This window comes from Vidua macroura, chromosome 1 (assembly GCF_024509145.1).
Source record: "Vidua macroura isolate BioBank_ID:100142 chromosome 1, ASM2450914v1, whole genome shotgun sequence".
NCBI lineage: Eukaryota > Metazoa > Chordata > Aves > Passeriformes > Viduidae > Vidua > Vidua macroura.
Window position 1 is genome coordinate 151335481 of NC_071571.1, and position 27783 is coordinate 151363263.

At 43.0% G+C, this 27783-nt stretch overlaps 1 protein-coding gene across 16 annotated transcripts in view; it reads right to left on the reverse strand.

Annotated features, from left to right (window-relative positions):
• Positions 1-27783, reverse strand: part of TSNARE1 (t-SNARE domain containing 1) — a 452764-nt gene that overhangs the window by 246637 nt on the left and 178344 nt on the right. For all 16 annotated transcript variants that reach the window (XR_008436580.1, XM_053974698.1, XM_053974688.1 and 13 more), the window contains one exon: positions 870-960. Coding sequence is in view for 15 of the 16 variants with exons in the window: in XM_053974698.1 (XP_053830673.1) it covers positions 870-960 (91 nt within the window). In the remaining variant the exon portion in view is untranslated. The remainder of the gene's footprint in view (positions 1-869; positions 961-27783) is intronic.

Genomic DNA, 27783 nt, shown 5'->3' on the forward strand with positions numbered 1-27783 from the left:
CAAGAGTGCAACAGAAATCAAGTAAAATTGACCTTATTTTCATTTCAGGTGCTGAATGTTATGTGGGTGAAAATTCTCCTTTAACTCTCACACTAGCCAGAATCTGGTCCCCACAGTGTGCTTGTGTTCTTGCCCATGATGCACATCATGGGCCAAGGCAGCAGTAACATCTGGGGTACAAAATCATTGTTGGAAGGTCCAAAACCTTCTGTTTGTCCACTCTTTGCACTTGGGACAACTCATTCCTACCCTGTGACACTGATGCTCATATGAGTTGAACCTACAGTTGACAGCCTAGTCTGCACACAAAACAGAGGGATTTTCTGGGATAAACTGGAATTCAGAGTGGGGTAAATTCTAATTTAAAATCCTGCTCTGATCGCCCAGAGCCTGTATTTATCTACCCCCAAAGCTGCCTTTGCAGTAGCACACAGCACTGAATCAGTGTCATATCCACATATATTGCATGGCTTTGGCCTTTCCAGACATTTAACACACTCCCAAACTCATGTGCACCCCACAACTGAGTCTTTAACCAATGCCAAACTCATGTGAAGCCAGATGATTTCTGCATTATTTTCACCCAAACTGAGACCCTGAGATAGATGTGAACTGGCCAAAGGCTTTGCTGCTGAGTTCTTGATTTCCAATTCTACACAATCCAGTTTTGGGAGGAGAACTGGTGTCTGCAGCTGTTTTCCCCTGCATCATTTATATGTGAAAACTACACTTGTTTGAGAGGAGAGGAAGTTATAGCAAGACACAGAGATTAACAGCTTTAAAGCACCCACTGCCACTTCTTATTTTCATTATTCCTCCTTCCACAAAACCCATCATTCTCCCCCAACAGCATCTTGACTGACACATACCCTCGATGAGCCTCTGACAACCTCAGACAGCTGCTTGATGGCTTTGGTGCTAGTCGTGATGGTTTTATTAGTCTCCTGCTGGGTGGCATGCCTGCAGAAGAGAAGAGATGATGGGAATTGCAATTGAAATTAATTGCATAATGAGACACTTGGAGAAATCTATCAAGCTGCAGAGCAATTGAGACAACACAACAGCAGCAGCACACGGAGGCTCAGGAGGGCGACAGGAGTCCTGGGTCTTGACCAGCAATGGAAGCCAGAAGGAAATACTGGGAAGGAGCTGCCCAAAATATTCTTCCTGCTGTCAGCACAAAGACAAGGCCTGTGAACCATTCAAAGGGAAGTGATAAGGTGAAAACAGGGGGTGCACAGGGAACAAGGCCATCACACAATGGTTGGTACTGCAGATTTCCAAAGAAGGGTTTTACAGCAAAAGGAGACAGGACTGGGGAGTTGCCTGATGGCTTGCCCAGGAAAAATATTGTTCTCAGGAGAGAAATCTGAAATTGAGCAGGACAAATTTACTTACCCTGGTCACCTACTTAATGACACAGTATCTCCAGAAAAGCACTGAGGATGTGAAGGTGCAGAGCTGCTTCACCAGCACTGAAACAGGCAGGAATGGAGCCAAACCAGTCACCCCTCCAGTCATGGGTGTCCCTCCCTTTTACACCCCAAATTCCAGGACCATTATTCCTCGTAAGCACTGGTTGCTGGCCTTGCTCTCTGGGACTACACAAATGAAGGGGAAGAGACATAAATGCTTCCCAAAGGTATTTCTTAGTCCAGTAGTTCTCAAGCTTTCTAAGGTCAACAGAGCACTCTCAGCTTCTAAGCTTCTCCAGAGAGCACTTCATATCCTTTCAGTCAGAAAGAAGTGGTTTTCCATGAGGCTTTGTACAAAACCTTAAGAAATACCTGGAAAAGACCTGGAGAAAATGATGTTTTTTCTCCCTTAGAGGACACACATGAGCATGAGCCACAGTTGTATCAAAAAGACTCATACGTCAGTGCTTTTTATTTTTTTTTAGAGTGGTGAGATTTGAAGTGAATGGAGGTTCTTGGATTAAAAAATGTCAAAATGTCTATTCATGGTCCCTCAGTCCTGAAGACCCACGGCTTGTCTCTCCAGCTCCTTCCTTTTTCTCTGTCAGTTCTGATGGAGAGCACCTCTTTTGAGAGCTAGGTCAACTCTTCCAGCACCTCCTTTGAAGATCAAGGCCAGTCCCCAAACAGCTTTTATCAGACACAACCTTAACTACAAAAACACCAAGACCTCTCTTGTTCAGGTCTTAATCCAAAGTTTGGGAGTTTTTTCCCCACTTCAATGTTTTTGTGCAAACAGCTGAGCTGGGAGAGCCATCCAGGATCATGGAATCATAGGATAGCCTGGGATGGAAAGGACCTCCAACATCATCCATTTCCAACCCCCTGCCATGGGCAGGGACACCTTCCAGTGGACCAAGTTGCTCCAAGCCCCATCCAACCTGGCCTTGGACACTTCCAAGGATGGGGCAGCCACAGCTTCTCTGGGAATCCTGTGCCAGGGCATCACCACCCTCCCAGTAAATGAAATTACACTTGAGCTCATACAAAGTACCTGCAAGTGAAAGCTTAGTACACCATGAAGACAACATCTCTTAGTTGCAGAACAGAAATTCAGATGTGTGTCAAGGGTTGAACACTCACACAGAAGGCATGGACTCCTCTAGCACCATGCAAGAAGGACAAGTAATCCCACATAAAGACAAAACCAGATCCAATAATGAGTTATTACCTCTGTTTATTTAAATTAAGGTACAATTTCTGTATTCATTCATCAAAATGCACTTCATTTGCTGATGATCCCAGGACTTGCCACACCAGCTGAGCAATTACATCACTTTTAATTGGAGATGGAAGAGGTCATATCTATCAAAGACAGGTATCCACACTGCCATTGCGAGAGAGGGAGCTGGGAATTGAATCCTGTCACATTGCTAACATTGAGGAGTGCACAGTCAGCCTGATCCCCAATCTCTTAATCAAGTATATCTTGCCAACAAATGCATGAATTCTACAAGCAGCAGATTCAAATCTCAGATTTCCATCCCTAATTCCTCTTAATGGAAAGCAAGATGCTGGAGTTGACATCCATTTTGCAGACCTCATTAAATTATCTGCCCACAGAATAACTCAGGGATTTACATACCACTAATTCCCCATCCCCAAAGTAAAATGGCTTGTTAGGCTCTTGAATCTGATCCTTCCCAATCTGTAAAGTTAAATAAAGCCTTCTTCATTTGCGTTGTAATGTAAATTTTATGTTAGATATCTTACGTAATAAATTCGTGCTGGGCACGAACTTTACTCTGCTGAAAAAATAAGTGGGAGCAGGAGTACAAAAAAAAAAAAGTTCTGTCTTCTAGCTCTTAATTTAAAATACACTTTAACCAACGTGCTGGTGCTTGATTTTGGCACTTCCCACTATGTTGTCAGCACAATTAACTTGTTATTCTTCAGTCTCAGAGATGCGCTCAGGAATCAGACAATGATTATATTTAATTTACATTAAATGCTATTAAAATCTTAATTTAAAAAAAAGCCATCTCAAAACACTGCTTCCTGCAGTATTTTATTTTAATTTGTAACGGTAACAAGATACGTTGTTGTTGTTGTTTTTGTTTTTATTAGTATTATTAACAGTATTACTATTATTATTATCTGTCTTTATATTCTGCTCCCCATGGAAGCGTGGAAGTTAATTAAAAGGGTGTCTCTGATGGATAAAATTTCCTTCTCCAAAGATTCCTCCACACAACATCAAGTTAATACTCCATCTGTGGAGCTGCCAAGTACCTAAAATACAAATGTAGTAGAAGATTCACCTGTCTACAGCTCTGCTCTGAAAACAAAGGGTAAACACCAGAGAGGGCATCTCTTAGGAGGGGGTAACATCTCTTGCTGAGCATTTCTGCGTGCACCAACACTGCAAAGGCAAAGCATTAAATAATCCAGGAGATACCAAACTGCTGCCTACGAGTTCCCCATGGCTGCTGTTTCCTCTGCTGGAGGAGCGTGGTCCAGCGAATCCCTGATCCCCAGCTGCTCACAGTTTGTTCTTTGAACGATCATCTCTCTAATTTATTTATCCAGTTTTAAAAGGAGCTCTGCAAAGAGGCAGATGCGGCGGCGGCTGCTCCCTTCCTCTGCAGGGACACCAGGAAGGAGCTGAACTTCTGCCTCTGCTGCTTCTTTGGGACACTTGATGAATGGCCAAGTCAGTGGAAAAATAATCAGACCCCAAGTGCAACAGCAAACACCAGCAAGGGAAGGAGTTCTCTCTGCCTCACCGTGCCTGCCAATACTTACAACAATCCCAAAGGGCTTCGTTTTCCAGCTCCAGCAGGAAATGCCATTTCCACTTATAAAACAAGACGCAGCTTATTTTATTTTCATCTGATCCTTAATGGAAGAGTAATAATGCGTTTTTCGGGTACAGACCAAAGATACCTTTGCTGTAGTGGTTTGAACATCATTAGATTCAGAATCCCCTGTTTTAGCACAGGGCAACTGCACACAAATGTAGCTGTTTTTTGCACTTAAGAGTGGTCAAGTAGGATTGACAAGAATTAAGCCAGATAGTTCAGCATAACTCAAAACTTTTTCACAGCTGCTATAATATTTACTGCAGGTTTCTTATCCAAAAAGAGGTAAAAGTCAGAGTACTTTGAGCAGAGCACCGAGCTGCAGGATCTGTGGCTTAAGCAGAAGTAGGTTGAGCAGCTGCATTTACATTGATTCCATTGCTGCTGCAGACACAGATGCAAAAGGGAGCATCAAATATGCAGAGGGAGATTGGCACCACAGGACATCTCCTTCGTGTCGTACAGATGGATTCTGTGAAGGACTGACAGATGTGGGAACTGATAGGCCCCAGAAAACTACAAATACACATAGATAAAACTTCATGCATGGCCCACAGGGACAGCATTGGATCCTAAGGATCCTATTCCCCTTTCTCCACCTAATAAAGGTGTTTAACTACAGAGAAAATCCAATGGAGATTCTTTGTGGCCTGTGGAGGGGGGCACCTGTAGCATGAAATTCTGTCCTAGAATGTGGTCAAAAACCTCAAACAATGCCCTATTTTTCAAACTGTTAGTGGTGGGCTGAGAGGGGCACCATGTGCTGGGATTTGGTGTTGAATTGTATTAAAACCCATCTGCCACACCAGCCTCAAACCAACACCCTGAGAGTGAGGCAGAGATTCGGCACATGACTGGTAGCCAGCCCCTGTAAACTATAAAAGTCCAGTCCAGTTTTCATAGGGTGGGTTCTTCTAACATATTCCTCTTGGAGTGTGTGTGGACATTCATCCTTTGGGTAAAGGATGTGCCCCAAGGACATCCCTCAAGGCTGAGTGAAAAAGATTTGCTTTCAGTCATTGGCCTGGGTAAGTCACATCAATCTCTAATAATCATTTGTTTTGGTAGCTTTAATATGATTTCTTTAATATTGCTTTGATTTAATACACTATCCTATCTGATTCTGTAATAGTAGTTTTAGCTTTTATGCTGTGTAGTAAATAAATCTGATTGAGTTACTTTGTCTAATCATTTATCATAAGAAATAATCCATTTTCATAGACATATATCTGATTTGCTATCATTAAAATTTGAGGGACAAAGTTGTAAAACTTAGACTGTTGACAAAGTCTGGGGATAAGCCTGGATCCAGCTGCTCCCTAGGCTCCTTTCTGAGGAGTTTAGAAAGCAAAGGGATCCTCTCTGCACCTCATGACTCAGTGGGAGCTTCTCTAACAAACTTTGTCTGAAGCTCCCCCTCCAACCTTCAACAGCACCTCCAAAATGATGCAGAGAATCCTCACTTGAGAGGTGACCTAGCCTTATGGTGTATCCTACACTGGCAGGATGATCCTACAGCAGAACCAGAGAATATCCCGAGCTGGAATGGACCCATGAGCATCATCCCAGCCCAACTCCTGGCCCTGCAGAGGACAATCCCACCCCGACCCTGAGAGAATTGTTTAAATGCTCCTTGAGCTCTGGCAGTCTTGGGGCTGTGACGAGTCCTTGCGGAGCCTGGTCAGTGCTTAACAACCTTTTGGGGGAAGAACCTTTTCCTGATATCCAACCTCAGCCTCCCCTGACACAGCTCCAGCCATTCCCTCGGGTCCTGTCACTGGTCACCAGGGAGATCAGTGTCTGCCTCCCCTCTTCCCATCATAAGGAAGATGAAACACTCATCTGTAGGATGGAAACTTTTTCTGCCTTAGATCACTTGCACTTTACAGAATCACAGAAAGCCTCGAACCTCATTCTCCAGGATGCATGGAAAATCACACTGTGAAAAGGTGACAGAGGAGTCCTGCAAATTTATTCAAATGAAGGAAGAGAGTCCACCAGGGCACAGCCCGTGGGGTTTTCTCTCCCTCTCTGGGGTTTTGGGGAGCACAGCCTCCTTTCTCCCAAACTCCTGGCTGCACGTTGCCCTCTTCCTTTCCCCATTGCCTGAGGTACCAGGAAGGTGCAGCCTTCCCAAACTGCCTACCCCATATTCCCCCTTGAACCTGGCATTTAACCCCAAAGTTCAGAAACTCAGGCTTGTGCAGACACACTTGTTTCAGGAGTCAGTGTCCGGGTTCTGTAACAATCCTTGACGTTAACAGAGACATTAAGACCCATTTCAAAGACATTAACACCCATCCTCTCACCCATGGAATTGTTTATAAAGGCATTAGCACACATCTTTCCTATCCAGGACTCAAAATGCAGGGGTCATCTCTCACCTCTAAGCATTTATTGTAGATGTAAACAAAACAGGAAGACGAACTAGGAGGAAAGGTTATTTTTTAGAATCACAGAATCACAGTCTCACAGGATGGTTTGGGTTGAAAACAATCTTAGAGATCAAACATCAAACCCTGTGCCATGGGCAGGGATGCCACCCATTAGATCAGGTTCCTCAGGGCCCCATCCAACCTGGCCTAAGTTGTTGCACTAATTTTCACCAAGCCCTAAAGTATATTTACTGTGTTGTTACAGTCATCAAAGGAAGAACAGTTAAATCTACTTATTCTGGCTCCAAACTGACTTTCTCAGTCGTTTTTTCCCCCTCACTTTTTCTTCTTCAAGACCTAATGTTGAGGAATAGTTTACAACAGAGCAAAATAAGAGCTCTAATTCTGATCTGTCAGCAAACCTCTTTGCATAGGTGTAAATCATCCAGCAGAGTAAAAGTCAGGAGAAATACGGACTGCTACCTCCAGGTTTCAAGCCATACAATATTCTAAAATAAAAGCATCATGGATTTCCAATTTACCTGTCACTTGAAAGTATTAGGAGACACGGCACTATTTTTCTTACAGGAGCTTAGGGGATGGTCTGTGGCTGTGTGGGAAAAGAAGGGGAGGTATTTCAAACCCACCTGACATGGGTGAAATACCGTCTCTAGAGAGGAACATGGTTTGCAGTTCTGCTGTTCTGTGGTTCTGCATTAAAACGCAGGAATTTCTGTCAGCAGCCCTCACAAATTTCATCACAGAAGTGCAAACCTTAGCAAAATTTTTCATGGCTTTTTCAATACCTATTTTTAAATAGCTTTTCTATCATGGCTTCTTAAAATTAAATAATCATAAATAAAGAAGCAGTTATTACTGAAATAAGGAGAATGCTTGCTCCCCGGCAAGATTTGACCAGCTGCAGGCAGCTGGTTACTCATTAACCACTACCAGCAACTCAGATTTGTGTTTTTCAATGAAATTATCTGCAGAACAGTTTGTGAGACCCCTCTCTTAACCCTGCATCACCTACAGATTAGTTCAGCATCACCTCAGACTCCATCTGTCAAGTCATAGCTGACAGCTCTCAAAACAGGGCCCCACGGGGAGCAGTTCAACAATGTCACTGCCATTAGTCACCTCTCACGTTGTTTTTCTTTCTCCTACCCATACTATTCCCAAGGAAGTTTTAATTTTAAAAGTTCCACTTTCTTTCTTAATGGGAGAACCCCCTGAATCCTTTGTAACCGCCCTGCTAGCACTTGAGATATATTACACCTCCCTCTCCCTCATTATGCAATAAACCTCTTAGCTTATGAGAGGCAGAAATTAATTAATTTCATTTTGACAAACCCCGAAGCCTACTGATCATGATAGCTATAATTTTTTTTTCCCCCCTCAAAGCGCTGATAAACTACTTATTTCTCTTTACCTATTCGTGCAACTTTACTTGTGCTGAGGGAAACCATCTTCCTGCACCAGATTTCTGCAAAAAAACAAACAGATCCCTCCCTTCCCAGCCCAAGGACCTCAGCTGCCCTCCGTGAGCTCTCAAATATTCACTCGAGATTCCAGAATTGCCCCGCTAATCCTTTTGGTGCCCCGAGATAAACGGCACCAAGACTGTGACCGCTCTGATTGCTTTGCCCGTGCTCTCTAATTCTGCCGTGCCTTTCCCATTCCTGCATTAACGAGGGGACTGCGGCTCAGCATCTGCCACGGAGAGGTCTCCGGGATGCGGGGATGTGTTCCCGCAGCAATTCTCAGCGGCAGAGCCGGCGGTGCCCGCAGCAATCATAGAAAGCAGCTGAGCGACACACAACCTACAGAGCTGTTATCACGCCTTCCTTCCAGTGATTTGCTGCAGCTCCTTGCTGAAGCTTGGATTGGAGCTGTCTTTCCAGGTTTTTTGGGGTTGGGACACGATGATCTTTAGGGTTGCTTCCAACCCAAGACATTCTATGATTTGACGATTTTGATTCTGCGCAGGGAAAGGTCAGGGTCGCTGCTTTTAGGGCTCTGTAGAAGGAGTTAAGTCAACTTGAAGGGGAGAACTAAAGACTTTCTGAGTCCTGCTTGTAGTCCAGAAATACAGAGAAAAAATTATATACTGTAAAGAGTTTTAGAAACTGGTGGAAGGTGTCCCTGCCCACGACAGGGGGCTTGGAGCTATAGGATCTTTATGGTCCCTTCCAACCCAAACCATTCAATGATTCTGTGATGAAAAAGTTCCCCTGCCCTGCAATGGCAGAGATGTGGATGTTGTCTTAGTTTCACCCTCAAATCTGTTTGTGTGTGGACTCCAACAAATGCAAACTCTCTCTTAACAACCTGCCCATTGCAGAACATGGGCTGGAAGCTACAGACTCAAAATCCAAAAGACAACAAATCCCAAGGACTTCATGAAGATAAAAATGATGACTGATGTATCTGCCTAAACAAGTTTACTCATAACTTATGCTCCTGTAGATTAGCTTGTGTGTTTCAGCATAGAACCACAAATATTGCTTGGAGGGTGCATAAATGTGCCTTGCTCTCACACACAGACATGTATGTAGGAAAGACAAATGGACAGGAGATAAATGGCACTGCAGATTAATGTAGTCTATTATGCTTCCCACACTCCCTCTCTTGGTTTTAGCATTTAACATGCATTCAATACTCGACAGGGCACTGTGAAAAGCAAAGATGAAGGGTACTTTACTGATGTGAATGAATGATTGCTTCAGCTCTCCTTGAGAAATTACAATGGAACCATAGTTAATAAAAGAGCCAGTACTTGGAGGATGAAAAGTTTTGGTGAAGAGAGATGTAGATTTTTTTAGGCTTTGTTTCAATTTTAAAAGTTGTTTTTGCTGGTTCATGTGTTTTCTTGCCACCAAATTTTTTCAGTGGCGAGAGCACGCAGAGCAACCATCTGCAAAAAAGGGAACAAATCACATCAATTTCTGAGATGTAGACATTTTCGTCCCAGAAAATACATGTTTCATTAAAAAAAAACACCAAAAAATCCAACATTGCTTAAACCCAGGCAATTTTAATTGAAAAATGAATCTATTTCACTCAAACGACTGCAATGAGTTTTGTTATTTTGTGAAGTGAGCAAGAAATCAAAAGCAAACAAACAGCTTGAGACACTTTTCAGCTGGCTGTGGTTATTTGTGTATTTCTAGTTAGGGGCATTAAAGCACAAATGCTCCTGTGTGTATGCTTAAATTAAGTGATGTGCCCAAACCCGGTTTCTCCATCAGGATTTAAATGAGAAGGAAAAGGCATTAGCAGCAATTGTGCCCCTGGAATTGTCAGTGTGGAGCAAACAGGCTGTCTCATATGGCCGTGAAAAATGTCCACCCTTGGACTAGCAGGAAATCTAAACAGAAAGGCAATGACCAAGCAATTATTTTGCAGTCCAAAGAGCAAAGCCAGGTGGTTTATCATCTCCAAGAAAGTCAGCTTTAAGGACCAGCAGACAAATATCCAGAGCCCTGCAGCAGTGCAGAGACACGGTGGCTTCGTGCACAGCCCTGGCAGGAATCAGGTGCTGTGGCGTTCAGAAGGAAGCAGCTCAGCAAGGGAAACACATTTCTTACCCCAATCCCCAATTTCATCCCAGATTATAAATGAAGGAAATGTCACCATAAAATTCACAGACAAAACTGATTTGATTCACACTGGTTTCCTTGATGGAGTATATGAAGACAATGTTTCAAAACAACAGCACTGGGGACACAAGGTTTGTTAGAAATGCACTTTTGAGGCATTATAAAAAGACTTCATAAACCTCCACATTGATGTTAATAAATAGTGCACTGTAAATATCAATTATTTAAGCTGTCTGTGCAATGCAAATGGAGTGGTATTTACAACATATGTTGAAGATGATGCAAACTCCACTAACAGTGACACAACACGCAAAGAAATCCAATATTTAGCCAATTCCTGTTCTATTTGATTTGCTTTGGTACCATCACTGGCAGAGGCAATGGCACAGCTTTTGGCTTCCAAGACAGATATTTATGGATCCTGCACGTTGGGTTTCTCTTGGCATCTCCTTCTTCTCCATCTGGGAACTCCATTCGGGTGGGACAAGATGATTTTGGGTTTATTCACCTAGGATTTAAATGTAACTTCAAAACAAGTCCTGCTTCAAACATGGCTCATCCATAGAGTCCATATCCTTCTACAGAAAAGCATCTTTTGGACCTCTCATTACACAGACAGACCCCTTTCTGTCCCCCAAAAAATCAGTCTTACCTCTTTTATCTTTTATCTAAAAAAATAATTTTACCTCCCTGGTCCCAACCCTCTCTCTCACATGTCCTACAGAGAAGAAAATAAATTTTCCCTCCATACCATTTCCACACCCCCAATAATGTGAACTTCACCAAAACCAAACACCATCCACAAATTCTCTAATTCCTAAAACAAAAGCAAACAAACAAACAAACAAACAAACAAATAAAAACCCCAAAAAACACCCAAACAATTTCACACCAAGAGTTTCACACCAAGAGCTACTATATTATTTTTATATCAATCTCCCTAAACTCCAGCAATCAATTCCAAATTCCTGTGTAAATCTCCTCAGCCCTGGTGAGGAGGTGAGGTACACCTGGAGTGCTGTGTCCAGTTCTGTGCTCCTCAGTACAGGAGAGACATGGAGCTCCTGGAATGGGGCCAGTGAAGGGTGATGGGGATGATTTGGGGACCAGAGCATCTCTGATAAGAAAATGCTGAAGGAGCTGGGGCTGTTCAGCCTCTAGAAAAGACAACTGAGAGGAGATCTCATCCCTCTGTCAGCATCTGCAGGGAGGGATCAGAGCAGGGACCAGGCTCTGCTTGGTGTTCCCAGCAATGGGACAAGAGGAACGGGCAGGAACTGATGCCCAGGAAGTTCCACGAGAACAGGAGGAAGAATATCTTTCGGAGCACTGGAATAGATCATCCAGAGAGGGTGCGGAGTGTCCCTGACTGGAGATATTCCAGAGCCATTTGGACACAATCCTGTGCCCTGTGCTCTGGGATGGCCCTGCTGGAGCAGGGAGGTGGCACCAGATGACCCCACTGTGGTGCTTTCCAGCCTGACCCATTCTGTGATTCTGCATTCCCAAAACATTTCCCCAGGCACACCACCCAAGCTAGGACAGGACCTCCTGCCCCACGACACCTCCACACGTTTATAAAGCACAGCCACTCCCACCCCTCACCTGTCCAGCTCCAGCAACTGAGGGAAGAAACCAGGACTTGTCACTCTGGTCCTCTGATCACATTTTCCCTGATAGGGGATGTCCAAACCACTTCCTCACCCACCTAAAATTCACCCCACATTTAGACCCACCACCATGTCCTGAGCCAGACCTATAGCTCTCAGCCTGCCTGGTGAAAAAATGTTGGGATCAGAATGGGAAGCTGCAAACTGCTGCTGCTTCAGACAGAAGAAAAATTACCTTCTGACTCCTACTGAAGGTGATCACTTCCACTGCTGCTGGGAACAGCTTTGACTGCTCCATGTCCTGTGGGCTGGGGCTCTCTGCTCTCACCAGTGCCATTTCTGCTCACTCTGAACCTGTTGTACCTTCCTGAGCAGCTCCCTCAACTGCACAGCAACAGCAAACACCAAGTGCTCCACAACTTTGTTTTTTTTCCCCTCTCCTCTACCTCCCCCTCTGCTGGAAGGGGTTTTGGAGCACAGTGCTATGCAGAGAGGGAGGTCAGCTGGAGGAAAGAGACATTTTAAAGTACAAAGTGAAGCGTAAAAGTCAATGTTGGTAACAGTGCTGGCGCTTTCTGAACACACTCCCTTGAGGCACTTGTGCCAAGATCTATTTTTTCTGATTTTTTTTTTTTTTTTGAGCAGAAGATGGGAGCACATAAAAATGTGAATAAGGCAGGAATTAGCTTTAAAATATGTTTGCTTGAGAGCAGGATTTTTTTTTTTTTTTTGTTATGGCTTTATTTGTTTTCATATTTCACTTTTTTCTCAAAAAGCACAGAGATAACTGGAAGGATTTGTGCTGGGAAGAGAAATGGATCTCAGCAGCCTACTTGCCACCTATTGCTCTATCCCTTATACTTCATATGCCTCTTTAAATCTGACATCTCTGCAACTTTCTGAGCATAAGGGCAAGCTGTGAAGTACACGGCAAATTAATATATTTATCCCGCACAGAGTGCAATGAACTCAAAATACAGAGTCTAAATCCCCAAATACTTCTCTTTCTCCTTTGCTGTCCTTTCCATTCACCTTAATTTCCCTCTGCCTGGCACTGTTTTTTGAGAAACACTAATTTAGCAGGCAGATAGATGTATCTGTCTCTTTTCAGGAATGATTACCTTTCCAAAACAGGCAAAAATCCTAAAAGAAATGCCACTGGTGAGACTCCTCTGCTCATCAGCCCCACATTTCATTACTTTAAAGATCCTTCAGGCTCTCAGGTGACAATAATGCATAATTTCCAGCGTGCCAGAAGTCGCTCTTCCCCACCACCCTGCAAGTGACATCAGCCCATAAAGCAGACGAGCACTTAGATTACAAAAACACGAGGCACTTTATTGGCCCATAAAACACCAGCTAGAGCAGCCATGTGAGTGAAGACCCCATTTTGTGGGGCAATAAATTTTGCACCAGCACCCAAAAGGCACTGCTATTACAGGAGTTGTGCAAATCACCATCCCTGGTCCATGACAAAAACCCTCAGGCTGTGGCCAGGAGGACTTGTGCCTCCACAACAATTAAAATGCACCACTGGTCGTCCAAAAAATTAAACTTCAAAGAGACCCTGCCCTAGTAAGAAACGAGTACAAATAGATAATAAAAGGATAAACAAACAGAATAAAAGACCTGAGGAAGTCCATTACAAATCACCAGGCTCTGAGGTTTGCTTCCAGGTAAGGAAAGAGACTCTTTCTGCTGGCAGAAGCATTTAATGAACTCAGATACAGCAACTCTCTGTTTACAGGGAGGGCCAAGGGAAATATTCAAGCTTTCTAATCCATTTGAATGTGAAAACCGTGAGCCCTGTTATCAGAAACCTCTGCTGCTGATAGCAAATTTGTTCTCTAGGGGGAAAATGGATTCAGCTTAAGAACCACTGTTAAGAGTCCAATGCAGGTTCTTAAAAGAAAATTACCTGATGAAAGATCAATAATGTTTCTCCTCTCCCGGAATCGAGGCTCATGTGCAGAATAAAAAATTCCAGAGACTGAGTCTTTGTTGCCTTGCTTCAACACAAGCCATTGTAAATGTAACCAGGGTAGAAAATTACATATTTAAAGTCATGTGGTGAAATTCACATTGCATTTGTGCAGGTAGGGACCCAAAAAGAGAAGAAAACAGAGAAAGTCACACTCAGTGCACTGTAAAAGCAGATGGAGCAGCCCAAACATGTTTCCTTGCAGCCTTAGTGCTTAAAAAAACAGCCTTTCATACAAAATGGTTAAGTGTGCTAAGTTTATGCAACAGCTGCCAAAAAGTTGAGCCCATGGATCCAGCTGACAAGAACCCTAAATAAATTCAGCAGCAATATCCATTGAAGGACCAAAGCACCACAGGAGAGATGGTACTGAAGCATGTGACTGACCTTTCTTTTTAAAATAAAAGGATTTTACATCAATACAGGGTCAGGCTGAAATGCAAGAAGATAAAGGGAGTAATCCTAAATATATTTTTTTTTTCCTTTTCCTTCCCAAATGAACAGAAGAGTTTGTTCACCTCAAAATGGACTTCTGGAGTACAGTGAAAATCTGGAGAATTTCAAACACATGAGATCTTGGATAAATGGTGATGGCTCAGCTATTACAGAGCAGAAAGAGATTTTCCCCTCCTTGTCAGCTCACTGAAATCTCTCAGTTGATGTGTTCTGTGCTAGCAACAGAAGGCACACATCAACTCCAAACTTCTGAGCTGCTTTTGAGTGATTTGAATCAATAATCCCATGGCTTTTTAATAAAACCATTGAAATTAAAAGTTGGGGATAGTTTATTATATGTAAAGTCCTGCCCTTGGGTCACAACAATTCCCTGCAGTGCTCCAGGCTGGGGGAAGAGTGGCTGGGAAGGGATCCCCAGTGTTAATTCTTTAATTGAGAGAAAACAGTCAATATCAGATATCCCAAAGCCCAAACCAGTTCTTGGTTTGGTTTTTCTGTTTCAGGACTTCTCCAGCTGAACAAACCACAAACACTGGGTGAGATCCAGACTCATAACTACTGATGCTTGTGACATCCAAGCCACCCTTCCAACCACCTCTTCTCAGGCCTGTGCCGCCCTGGAGGCACCAAAACACAGACTCTGGCTCTCTAGTTACTTAATAGCCTGTAGGAATTGAGTGTCTGTTCCTTCCATGGGTTTAAAAGCCCCAGCTCCCTGGAGACAGGCAGATTTCCTTCCCTTAAAGCTCTTTTGCTCTCCAGGCTGATGATTCCTGCACGGAGAATGCCACAAATCAGTTCTGCTGTCAACCCACAAGTTGTGCACTGTCTTCTGGCTGGAGCATTCACCTGGATCCCTTCCCCTTATCCCAAAATTGCTGAGAAGGTACAAAGATAAGCAAGCTGGAGGCATGGAGTCAGCATGGGTAAGTGATAAGACAGGAATGAATCCCACCATTTCCCTTAACTGAGATCTACAGTCACCTGAGGCTGCCAAAAGCCTGATCAGAGTCGGCCTTGTTCTTGTTGTTGGTCCAGATGACATTCAGAAAACCATCCCAACCAACATGATATTGTGATGTGTTGAGCTCTGCTCAGATTACTGGATTGAAGCTTTTCCCCAGAAATGATCACCCTTTTCCTTTCACCACTTTATTCCAAGGGTACATGAGGGCTATCTCTGGTCAAAAAAAACCACAAGAGTTTATCAAAATGTTTGGAAAGCCCTGAAGCATCCCCACAATTTAAATAAAATTAAAAAAATAAAATCACTGCTTCCTGAATATCTACTTTTCCTTATTAACAACAAAAAAATTAAAAGAAATTAAGTCATCACTGGGTGGAACAGCTAAGAGAACTGCTGATATTTTTAGCTGCATTGACAAACAGAAATGCTCTGCCCAGACATTACATCCCATTAGACCAACATTTAGATGGGTATTTTGGGGTTCTCTAAGCAGCTCCATCAGACCACAGTGCCCACGATGGTCCTGGCACTGCTGCTGCGATTCCCAGCCCTGCCTGCTCCTGTCACAGGCAGCCACAACTTCAATTCAGCAAGATTTGGGCAGATTTTACACCCTTGGCGAGATACAATTTTGTGCCATACTCTCTTACTATCTCTTACAGAAGATAAAAAATCTCTATCAGTGCAGGATCTTATCTACCCTAAGAAGTCCCATAAAGGAACTGAGTCAGCTGCATTCCTTTGATTACCCCACATCAATCCCTTGCATAAATGTATTAATTTAATGCCACTTCAGAAGTGTGCTTTATTATTATTTTGGAGGCTGGAAGATGTCAGAGATAACTACAAAGAAAGGTCTTTGGTGCCATCTCACTGAGAACAGAAAATAAAACCAGCAATCCACAGCAGCAGCTTCTGAACAGTGATAGAAAATCAAATTGTCAAATGTCTGGATGTTTGTCAGGGAATCAGATCAGGGAATTTTTTTCTTAACAGACAGAAAATATTGCAGAAATATCGCTCTTCCCTTCTGCCCTCCCTCCCTGGAGAGCTGATTTTTAACAGTCCTTTACTGTTTCCCAACCAGCCTGGTACTGTCCAGGACAGTAAATTGGAGATGATAAAAAGTTTACCAGAGTTTAGGCAACATGCCTTGTTAGAAGAGCCCAACAGTTCAGTAACAGCTGTTGTCTCTTGAGAAAATCTGTTTGCAGATGGGATGGTTGGGGGAAATCCAAGGTATTTCAGTTAATTGTTAAAAATTCAAAGCAGCTTAGAAGCCATCTCTAAAACTACACAGATGTTAAGTAATAATAATAAAAAAGTAACAAAACTGTGAGTTCAGGAGAAAGCACTGACCATACCAAAGCCTATTTCATATATGCTGGCTTTTTCCATGCTTCCCGTTCAGCAGAATCAATTTTTTCTTTTGTTGTTGAAGAAAATAACTATTCCTTATCTGCACAATAAGATGAAATTTAAGATTGTGACTGCACTAGCTGATATTTGTTCAGATGTTTTCTGGAGGAGCAAAAAGATTTTTTAAAAGCTTGAGGAAATAACCTTAAAAAGGAGATGTTTTCCTACCCTGCATTTTCTGTTGAATTCTCTCTTTTTCTGCTAATATAAAAAATATGAAGTCACCCAAGACTGCTCTTTTCCAGCCAAATATCCAACTGTCTAACATCAGCTGCCTCCTTCAAAACTTTTTGTTTTGTTTTGTTTTTTATTCCACAATTGACTCAAAGGACAATTTTTCCTCCACACTGAAAGCACTGGCCAGGTGCACACTGCTCCCACAGAGAGCACAGCACTTGTTTTTCCTTTTACACCACTATTTTAAAAAAACGCATTCATGAGCCAGGTTACTTCTGTTTTAACATTTTGGCTTCTTTCCTGCTTCAGTTCCCCTTTCTGTTGTACTCAGAACTAATTTCTGCTTCTTTTCTCCTGTTTTCTGTGCCTTGCCAATGGGGCTTGGAGGTTCACCCAGTACAGCAAAGTGATGTTCTCGTTTGGGCTCTCACTGCACTACAAATACTGGCAAACAATATCGAAATCTCATTTTAGGACCAAGATGTAATTGGCTCTGAACTTCCCTCCGGTCCTACCCTGACGTAATTCCATTACCTTTAATGGAATTACTCTCGATTTGCACCGGTGTCTTGAATTGAACTTTTGCTTTTCAGGATTTATATATCTTGTTTTCCTACCATTTAAAACAAAAAGCCAGCCAAAGTAATTTCCAGCTCATTTCCCCCCCCCCCCTCCCCCCCCAATAAATTCAGGCATTATTACAGTTTATCTCTGTGACCTCCACTTGCTCTTGTACATCATCCATCTCATTATTCACGGTTTCTGCAGGACTTTGCATTCCATTATCTCCTATTTATAAACCGAAATGTCTGAGAACAAAAGGGGGCAGGGTTTTCCAGAATACACCTTCCTGGCCTCTTCACAAATTTTCTTACTCATTTCCAGCTGCTCCCTACCTACAGACTCTTTTTATCCTCCTGAAATCTGTGTTCTGTCCTTTAAATACAGCTTCCCATGACCCACCTTGTGACTAATAAAAGGAAGATCCAAAGAGGCGTTGCAGATAATTTGTGAAGTAGCAGAAACAAAAAGAGACATTTGACATCATCCAGTTTTTAGTTCAGTCCAGGTGGGAAACCATAATTGTTGATGTGGTGGGTGATCAGAAAGTGAGAGGTGGGAAAAAGGCTTCCAATTCATCATCAAAGAACATTATTTAGCCCACACTCTGTAAATAATACTAAATTATTCAGCAATGCAGTGGTGGATAAATTTTGCAAATTAAAAAGCAAGTGGAGTAATAAAAAAGGGGAATTAATATATCTGGATGCAGTCACCAAATGGGAATATTCCAATTAAATACAGGCAGCTCTCTGTCTTGGCTGACTAAAGAGAATTTTTGTGTGACCAGCTCATTGAAAACACCTCTGCTGCAAGGTGAAAATCCCTCTCAGGAGGAGAGGAGACCTTCTCACCTCCAGCCTCTGCCCATCTTCACAGGGTGGGAGCATTTCCTCCTGTTCTGGGAGCATCTCCTCAGAAAAATACAGTTCAAAAGTGTTTGAGACGCCTGCTCAGCTTCTCTTTCATTTCACAAGTGGAGTCAAATGTGCACAGCAAAACCTTGGTGATGGGTTTCCCCAGTCAAGCACACTCAAGTCTATTTGTTAATTTTATTTTTTTTCTATATTTTTTTTTCTGGTGTCAACTTCTTACCCTCTCTTCTTTCACTGTTGCTGCTTTCCCTGATAGATTTAAGAACTTTGCCCTCTTGAAGGGGCTTGTACTCTGTAACAAATAACTTCTCAGCCTCATTTCTAAAAAAACTAAAAAAAAAAAAAAAAAAAAAAACACCAAAAAACAACAACAACAACAAAAAAAAAACAAACAAAAAAACAAAAAAAAAAAAAACAAAAAAAAACAAACAAAAAACAAAACAACAAAAAAAACCAACCAGACTGTGTTACAAGGTTCACTGAGAAACACTTTTTTTTTTTTTAATAGATCTCAATTATGACTTGTGTTTTCTCATGATCTTTTTTATACTTTAACCACAAATTGTGAACACTGAAAATATTCCACTCTGTTGTGCTGCATAATTCCTGAGTTATACAGAGAGAAAAAAAAATCCTTTTCCTTCCCCAAACCCACTTGTTAAACAATGGTCAAACCTGGCAATGCCATTCCTGGGAATTCCTGCTGAGTTTCTTAACTCACATCAGGGCAGTGCTTTGCAACGTGCATTTCTGTTTTAAAAACGGTTCAGATAATTTCCTTTTTGGAATAACTTTGTGCCTGGCTCTACAGGAGCGTGCTGCTGGGCAGGACTCAGCCTAACCCAGCTCCTCCAAACTTCCCTGGTCTTTGGGCCAGCTCTGAATTCCAGCAGAAATATTTTCACAGCCACTTAGCGCTGACAAGAGAAATCACTTATGAGGATCAGGCCTGATAGCAAGCACAGAGAAAACCCATTAGAAATACTCAGTTTTGATTCCAGTTAACTTTGCAGAGAGCTGTCACACTCCTTATCCTGCCTTTCAGACTCAGCAAACCGTGGAGGAAAACTCCTCTTAGCTGTGCCTGTGCTGGGAGAAGAGCAGAGAGATTTGGGCAATAAGAATGATGTTTTTAGGTGACAAGGGAGTGTTTAGTTCTTCATCAGAGCGAGACCTGGGCATTTATCCTTCTCCCTTGAGTACCTTCTTCCTTGAAAAGTGAAGTAGGTTGCATAAGCCAGAGGAGACACAGGATATCCCAGCCACACCTCAGTGGCACCCTGGAATTCTGTGTCACAAATGTGTGGCCACAGGACCAGGGCAGGGATTGTCCCCCTGTGCTGGGCACTGGTGTGGCCACACCTCGAGTGCTCTGTGCTGTTCTGGGCCCCTTTATGACAAGAAGGACATTGAGGGGCTGGAATGTGCCCAGAGAAGGGCAAAGGAGATGGAGAAGGGTCTGGAGCACCAGGAGCAGCTGAGGGAGCTGGGAAAGGGGCTCAGCCTGCAAAAAGGAGGTTCAGGGGGGACTTTATCCCTCTCTACAACTCCCTGACAAGAGGATGCAGCCAGGTGGGAGTCAGGCTCTGTTCCCAGGTAATGAGTGACAGGATGAGAGGAAACAGCCTCAAATTGTTTCAGTGAAGGTTTAGATTGGATATCAGGAACAATTTCTTAACCAGAAGGGTTGTCATTGTTAAACCAGCCCAGGACAGTGGTGGAATGACCACCCCTGGAGGTGGATGTGACACTTGAGGACGTGGTGACCACGGGGCAATGCTGGGTTGGCAGCTGGACTCGAAAATCTAAAGCCTCTTTTCCTATCTGAACTGTTCTGTGATTCTCTGACTCTGCAACACCACACCTGTACAATCCATGCCAGAGTCCTGGCACACATCTCACCATGAGGCTCAAACGCCCTCACAGCCCTGAAATTACTCTGTCCATACGTGTGATTGACTGAACATCCTTCAGGAGGCCTCAGTTTCACAGATATCATCTTCTGCCTCCACAGGAACCAGGGATTAACACCTTGACAGTGCATCTTCACCTGCAGCAGGCAGTCAGGAACATTGGCTGTTTGTTCCCTCCACAGACAAATTATCATTCCTGGGACTAATGAAGAAAGTGGAAGCGTCTGCTATGGGCAGCACCAAGACATGAGAAAACACCACACATCTCATAGTGCACAGCTCACTGTTAGAAAACTGCTGCTATGGACCACCAGCCCAAACCAATTAAAGGAATTTAAGAACCTTAATTAATGTCATTCAAAACCTTAGGTATTAAAATCCACCTGCACAACAAGGGTGAAAATGCTTCACTTAATTCTGCAGTTTTTTATGCTAAATGTTTCTGAGCTCAACTTCTCATTAGCTGAGAGTATCAATCTTTGCTTCTTCACCAACCTCAGACAAAATTGGAGTGATCTGTCAAAAAAAAAACCCACAAAACCCCCCTTGATGTCTGTGTTTCCCTGGATTTTGCAAGGATAGGGAGAGTGTTTCCTAATTCTTCTTTCTGAAAAGGGATGGTTTGATGAGCTCACGTGCTGCTGATGTAATCCTGTTGATTTAGAAAGAAAATGCACAAAGACCTGATCCTCAAGCTCAGTAAAATGAAGAAAGAACGCACCAACAAATAACACTAAACCAAGCAGCAGGTTTTTTTTCAAGCTGCCTCTGTGGGAAGCTCTGTGATTCTAAAGCCTCCAGTCCATCCCAGTGCTCCCACAGCCACCCCTACAGTCCAGCTCCTCTGCATTCTGCAGGGTGAGAGCTTTTATCAGCTGCATAATGGAGCTTAACTGTTCCTTCTGGTTAGTCAGAGGAAAAAGCAGCCTGAACCCCATCAGCTTTGGGAGAGGGAGATTATTGCTGAGCAGTTGCACTTGTGGGACCCAGACACCTATTTCTAAATACTCTAGAAAACAGAGGGTTACCCCTGGAACCTTTGCTGGCTTTTTGTTGCTGCAATTACTGAGTGCTGAAATAAAGGTGCTGCTAACGCTGGGGTGAAGTGTGATTCCACTTCTGACTGACTTCACATTTCTCCTTTGTCTTTTTTTAAATTTTTTTCCCCTAATGTTCTCCTCTATGCAAGACCTTGAGTATTTATTTTGACAGTTTACATTATTCAGCAAGCAATTAAACTTTCAAATGTATTGTGTTCTCATAGCTTAAAATAGCTTTGGTAACATCAGTAGGGTTTCTCAATCCCCCACACAATGCAGATAAAGAACTTCTCTGTTGAATTTTTTTTTTTTTTTTTTTTTAGGTTGCTTATTTTAAGCAAATACAGTATTTTAGAGAGTCTTCATGTTTTGATGTTCTTACACAAAGCAGGCAAATACTACCCATGGAATTTCCCACAAAAAAAAAGTTAAAATTGGCAACAGGTACATAAAATGTGATCTAGGATAATGGAAGTAAACAGACAGAATGTGAGGAACAAATCAGACTGATCAGCTCCATGGGTTCCTCTTGTTCATGGCTCTGCCTGTCCCCTGCACTCTCCTGTGGAAGGTTACAAGGGGTGGGAGAGAGAAAAATATTTCCAGGATTCAGTTAAAAGAGAAAATTAAAATAATTGTGAACACCCCCAGCTCTCCCAGCTTCTCTAAAGGCAGAGGTTTTCCAGCCCTTGGATCACCTTTGTGGTCTCCTCTGAACTTGCTCCAACAGTTCCACATGCTTCTTGTCTTGGGGGCCCAAAAACCAAATCCTTTGTTTGAAGAAGTCCTTTGGAGAACTCAAGGAAATACAAGCTACCAAACACAAACACTTCCAGTTTTTCCACATTTCCAAGCACAACTCCAAATCTGGCTTAATTATTTTACTGTTTCTCTAAACCTCCACATTTTGCCAGCGGAAAACCAGGATTTTGTGTCACTCAGTCTTCCTTTTATGCTGGCAACTGCTGCCCACTGAGGAGCCACCTCTGCCCACTGCCAGGTGCTCACATTCCTGACCTGCCAATCCACAGAGAGCCTTCATCCAGAGATTTCCTGCTCAGTTCCAGGAGCATGGCAAAGTGCTTCTCCCATCAGATAGTGCCTAAGGAGAGCTTGGATGGCTCTGAGACATTCCTGAGAGCTTTTGAAAGGAAATGGGGTGGGAGGCATCAGGGAAAGCGCAATTCCAGATGTAGCGGTTTTGGTTCTGGTATGGTTTTGGTTTTTGGTCTTAAACCAATACCAGATGTTTTGGTTTGGGTTTTTGGTTCCACACTGTTGTGGAGAGGGGGAAGAAGGGAAGGGAAGGGAAGGGAAGGGAAGGGAAGGGAAGGGAAGGGAAGGGAAGGGAAGGGAAGGGAAGGGAAGGGAAGGGAAGGGAAGGGAAGGGAAGGGAAGGGAAGGGAAGGGAAGGGAAGGGAAGGGAAGGGAAGGGAAGGGAAGGGAAGGGAAGGGAAGGGAAGGGAAGGGAAGGGAAGGGAAGGGAAGGGAAGGGAAGGGAAGGGAAGGGAAGGGAAGGGAAGGGAAGGATGAGATGTACCTGATGACATTCTATGGTTATTATTATTTCTTATTCTATTCAATATCCTGGTGATCTTGGACTGAAGGACTTACACCTGCAACTCTTTATTACAATTGTCACCACTCCCTGTAAACACATCTCAACTGTCTCTGCTCAACAGAGCAAGGATCAGCTGCTACTTTTTTTTTTCCTCTGTCATTTAACATGAGACAATCTCCTTCCCTCCGTCTAGTAACTCCTGCTCCCCAGTAATTTATTATCCTACTCCTCTTGGCTTCAACCACCCAGTGCCAAAGGAGAGAGGCAGGCAGTGCTTCATCTGACAGCCTTAAAATTTGCTTAGATTTTCCACCCTTTAAGTTGCATTTTCAAGTGAAGGGGTGTCTCTGCAGAGCAGCTTGCAAGTTTCTGCACTGCAATGCTGTCCCACCCAGGAACCAGCAGCCCCAATCACCTGCAGAAAAAGGAGCTTTTGCTCCCAGAATACTCTGGACAATCTTCCTCCTTTCCCCAGGTAACCGAGAGTAAATTGCTGTAGTTGTTCTGGTCTGAGAACAAATGTAGGACATTTTTAGGCAGAGGTAACCTTTTTTCATCAAAACAAGTGGTAGAGCTGGAAGAAGCTTTAGGCCTACAAGTGAGTTCCTGTACAGCTGAAGGAAACTTATTTATTTTTACAACTCTAACACTTGGTCTAATAAAAGATGCCAACCCTTTAACACCCAGACTGAGCTAGGCCAGGTATCTCTGAACAGCACAGTGCTGAAATGCCTGTCTTTACAAGGCAAAACCTAAGCTTTACCTGCTCACACAACCCTCCTCCTCCTCATTTTATACCCCCAGACAAAAAGTGCTGCTTTTCTGACTTGCTTTGCAAACCCAGCATCAAGGCTGCTGTCACACACAGCATCACAACTCTTCATTTCCTTTCCATTAATACAAGAAAATTAAGGCAAAAAGAAAAAGCCACCTCTAATTTGAGGCTTATCAGAGGAAACTCATCTGCAAAACTGGCAGGTCCCCCTCACTGCCTTGTCCCCTGTGTAGGAGGTGGCCACAGGGATGTCACCACAGCCCAGCCATGTGTGGAGGGGAGGAAGGGGCACAGCGTGCTGGGGACCTCCAGTTTGGTCTCTGAAAGGCAGAGCCACGAGGCAAGGTCACAAAACCTCAGCGTTCTGGATGAGCCATGACATTTATGTCCACCCCTGCTGGCTTGTCACAGCCTTGGAGGAAGTGGGAGATGGTGAGAGATGTTTTGAGGCAGCCTGGGAATGTAAGCAGGGAATGGTTGGTTGCTTGAGCCCTGCTGATTTTTTTTTGCTGGACACTTTCAATCCTCAGCACCATCCTCAAACCAAAGCTTTGATCCACCAAGAGCTGCGTTCAGCCCCCAGGGCCTGTTTAGGTAAAAAACAGCATTCCCATGGCTGGAGCTGGCTGTTTTCAATCCGTGGTTTCCTAGGAGACATTTTTCATGGAATGAAAACAGTGACTCACTGGGTTGCAGGGGTGTCCCTCTTCTCTCCTCCTCAGAGATCAGCCCCAAGCTCTTTGTCTTCTCTGACCACACCAGTGCTCCCATTTCCACACCACATCAATACACACTTGGCTTTGAAGTAGCCCCTGGAGAAAAAAAAACCTTTTTCTCCCATCTCCCTCAAAGACTGGATTGTGGACAACAATCCTAGTCCCAAAAAACCCATCTGCACATCCCAAAGTGATTGATCACCACCCAGGCTGTCCTCAGAAAAGTAATGAGCCACCACCATTAATCCAATGTTCGTGATGGAGAAAGTTTAATTAACAAATTGTGGTTTTTATATGAAATTTAAGATTCAGTGTGTGCAGATGATAATAGGGAGTTTGAATGCCACCCTGCCAGGCAGAGAAAGACAAAATGTTTTAACTCTCATTAGTTTAATCATTGCTCAATAGTTTAGTTCAGTGCCAGGACAAGCAAAAGACTTAGGACAGAGCAATGGAAGAGCTTTTGAGGTAAATCAAGAAATGCAAGAGGAATTGGAAGAAGCACCAAAAAAATGAAGGAAATTCCAGGAGACTCCCAGAAGGTAAAAAACCAAAGAAACCTAAATCAAACCAAACCAAACAAAAAACCAACCAAAACAAAAAAACAACAAACAAAAATCAAACAAAACCCCAAACCAACCTAACCAAACCAATGAAAACTCCCCCCCCCAAAAAAAAACCCAAACAAACAAACAAAACAAAACAAAACAAACCCAGCACAGCACCCCCCCCCCCACCAAAGAAAAAGGGGGTGAATTAGAAGCTGTGAAAGGGAGAGGAGCATTATCCTTCCCAAAACCCTGAGACCCCCATCAATCATCTCCATCACTTTATGTCCACTTGCCACTTACAAAAGCAAAGGCAAAACCCAGTCTGGGAAGATTGGACAAAACACACAAAAGCACAAAACAAAAGTGTGGGGATAAACCAAGTTAAATCTGTGTTACTGAAAGCTGCACATGAGCAGCATAATCCTTTGGACAGGGAAATCTTTTATTAAGAGGAGAACAGGCAGGATGAAGAGAATCTTTGCATGGAAAATTGGCAGAGCTGATGTTTTCTGTTTGACATTTCCCTTTAATGGGAGTAATTTCAAATTTATCAGGCATGAAAATATAGTGGCCATTGCCTACACCATGAATTAAAAAATAAAAATAAATCCAGCTTTAATTAAACTATGCAAGTCCTCAACACTTTCTCTAGAGCACATCCTTCTTTTTGTCCAGGGACACACACATGTGCAAATATTCAATATTCTTTATACCCACTTGAAGAAGGAGTTTTTGACAATATAAAAACCTATAGAAGACCTCTGGGTAGCTTGTGCTGAACATTGAATAGTAAGTACCATTTGCTGCTTGCCCTCAGATTAAGTGAATGACCCTGGAAAAGAGGGGCTGCACTCCAAACCTGTCACCAGGATTGCACCTTTTTAGAACTATGATGCTTGGTCCTCAAAAGTAATTTCTAATTAGGGACACATTGGTCACTCAGCATCATTCATTCCCTATTCCAAAATAATTTTCCAAATCTGAAAGGACTGGGCATAACACAGAGTCATTTATCACACTGACCTTAGCCCTTAACACAGTCTCAAAATGAGCCTCAGTCCTTTTTTCTGGGATAATCCGGGTTGTCACTTGTTTTTTTTATTAGTCACACCAAAATTTGTTGTTTCTGCTTCCTGGTCTGACCAGAAAAGTAGTCAGAAAATATGATTTTGCCATCATTTAGCAAAAAGCCACAGTTTTTGGCCTGACCTGACAGTGCAGGGTCTCAAGGACTGAGTTTGTCTTGACCTGAGCTCATCTGAGCTTATTTCAGCTGCAGTAACAATGGTCTGGATGATTGCCACGGACTAAATTTGTTCTGGTTTTGCATCAGCTCAGAGAAATAACAGGTGACTGCTGTGTGCAAAGCCTGGATTAAAATGAGGTGTGGCTGAGTGCAAGCACAGGAGAATAGCAGCAATCCCAGTCTGTAGCACAGCTCGTGTGGTTCATCACTGCTCACAGCAGCAGTGCTGCCCTGTGAACCAGGTAAGAACTTTGGGGAAGGTGGGGACTTTTTATAGACAAAAAAGGACAGAAAACCTGAATAACTGGGAATCAACAAAACAAAAGTACCAACAATAACAATTTTAACTCTATTATTAACTAATCAACTGTAGAAATTAGGTAACTCAGACGATAAGAGTGTGAAAAAATTCACTAGACTAACAATAAAACAATAAAACCGGACTAAGAATTAAACCATTGTGCTCCCTTTTGTCCCCAACAAGTCTTGGGGAATAACAAAATGTACAACCTGCAAAATTGCAAAAGTGCAAAAGTGCTACAAGGTTGGGATGACTGGAAGATGCCAGGGACACACTGCCAGGAAAATTGATGGGATCGATCTGCTGGATCCTCCAATTCCCAGACAACTGCTTCAGACCTGCCCTGAGAGACACAGCCCTGCTTTGGAAGTGAAACACTGATCCTGACAGTGACCAAAACACCTCCCAGCAATCTCTCTCATCCTTACCACTGTTACAGCTGCTTCTGGCACTGTGGGAGTTTTGCACACCTTGTTTTGCTATTCAAAGGACTGCTGACTAAAACCATAATAAATACCAGCAGCTCGGACATCCCTGCAATGGAGGCAGGATGGAGATAAATTTAGGTATGTGCCAAACCAAATGCTCAGGCTGTGATGAATTATTTTAAGCCTGGAACTTCACTTGTAATATTTTACCCAGAAACATTGGCTTTAGTCAAGAACTCAAGTCAAAGAGCAAATTTAAGCCTGGCTACTTCCCCAGGGTGAAGGGTAAACCAAATTAATTTTATAGAACATTTGTTGTCACATTATAATATATTTTATTTTGTTTGTTTCTTGTAGAAATGTAGATTTACAGAACAAGCTATTTGGCAATAACAGAGGTTTTTTTCTGAGGAATAAAGCCAATAAGAACCATAATGGGGTAGGGACACCCCAGGAGGGCTGCAGAAATACAAGCTTTAAGTTCACACATTTTCAAACAAGTCAGGTTATTTATCAAAGCAAAGAAATGAATAAAGCACCCAAGTAAATGTCAGCAGGCCTTTTTTAGTGTGTTTAAATCAGACATCCCCTAATTACCCCATTAAGGAGTGCTCTACACCCAGGAAGTGCAGTAATGCTTCTGTCAGAGGCCAAACCTGGAGACTGGGAATGAGCAGAGGGCTGGACAACAGGCTTGACGTATCCTTTTCATCCAAGCATTCCTCTTTTCCTCTTACACAGGTGCTTGGAGACTGGATGGCTAAAATAACTTGGGCAGCTATTCCTAGATCTGAAAAAAGGGCAGTGCCAACATCATCTAAAAGCTTAAAGCCTCAAATATTGTCCATGTCACATACTTTGTTAGGGGCATGGGGGTTCTCAGGGCTCCTCTGTTTCACCCCTTGAAAACCAAATTAGTCATTCTGCATTACTTTACTTTAAAGACATTGCAA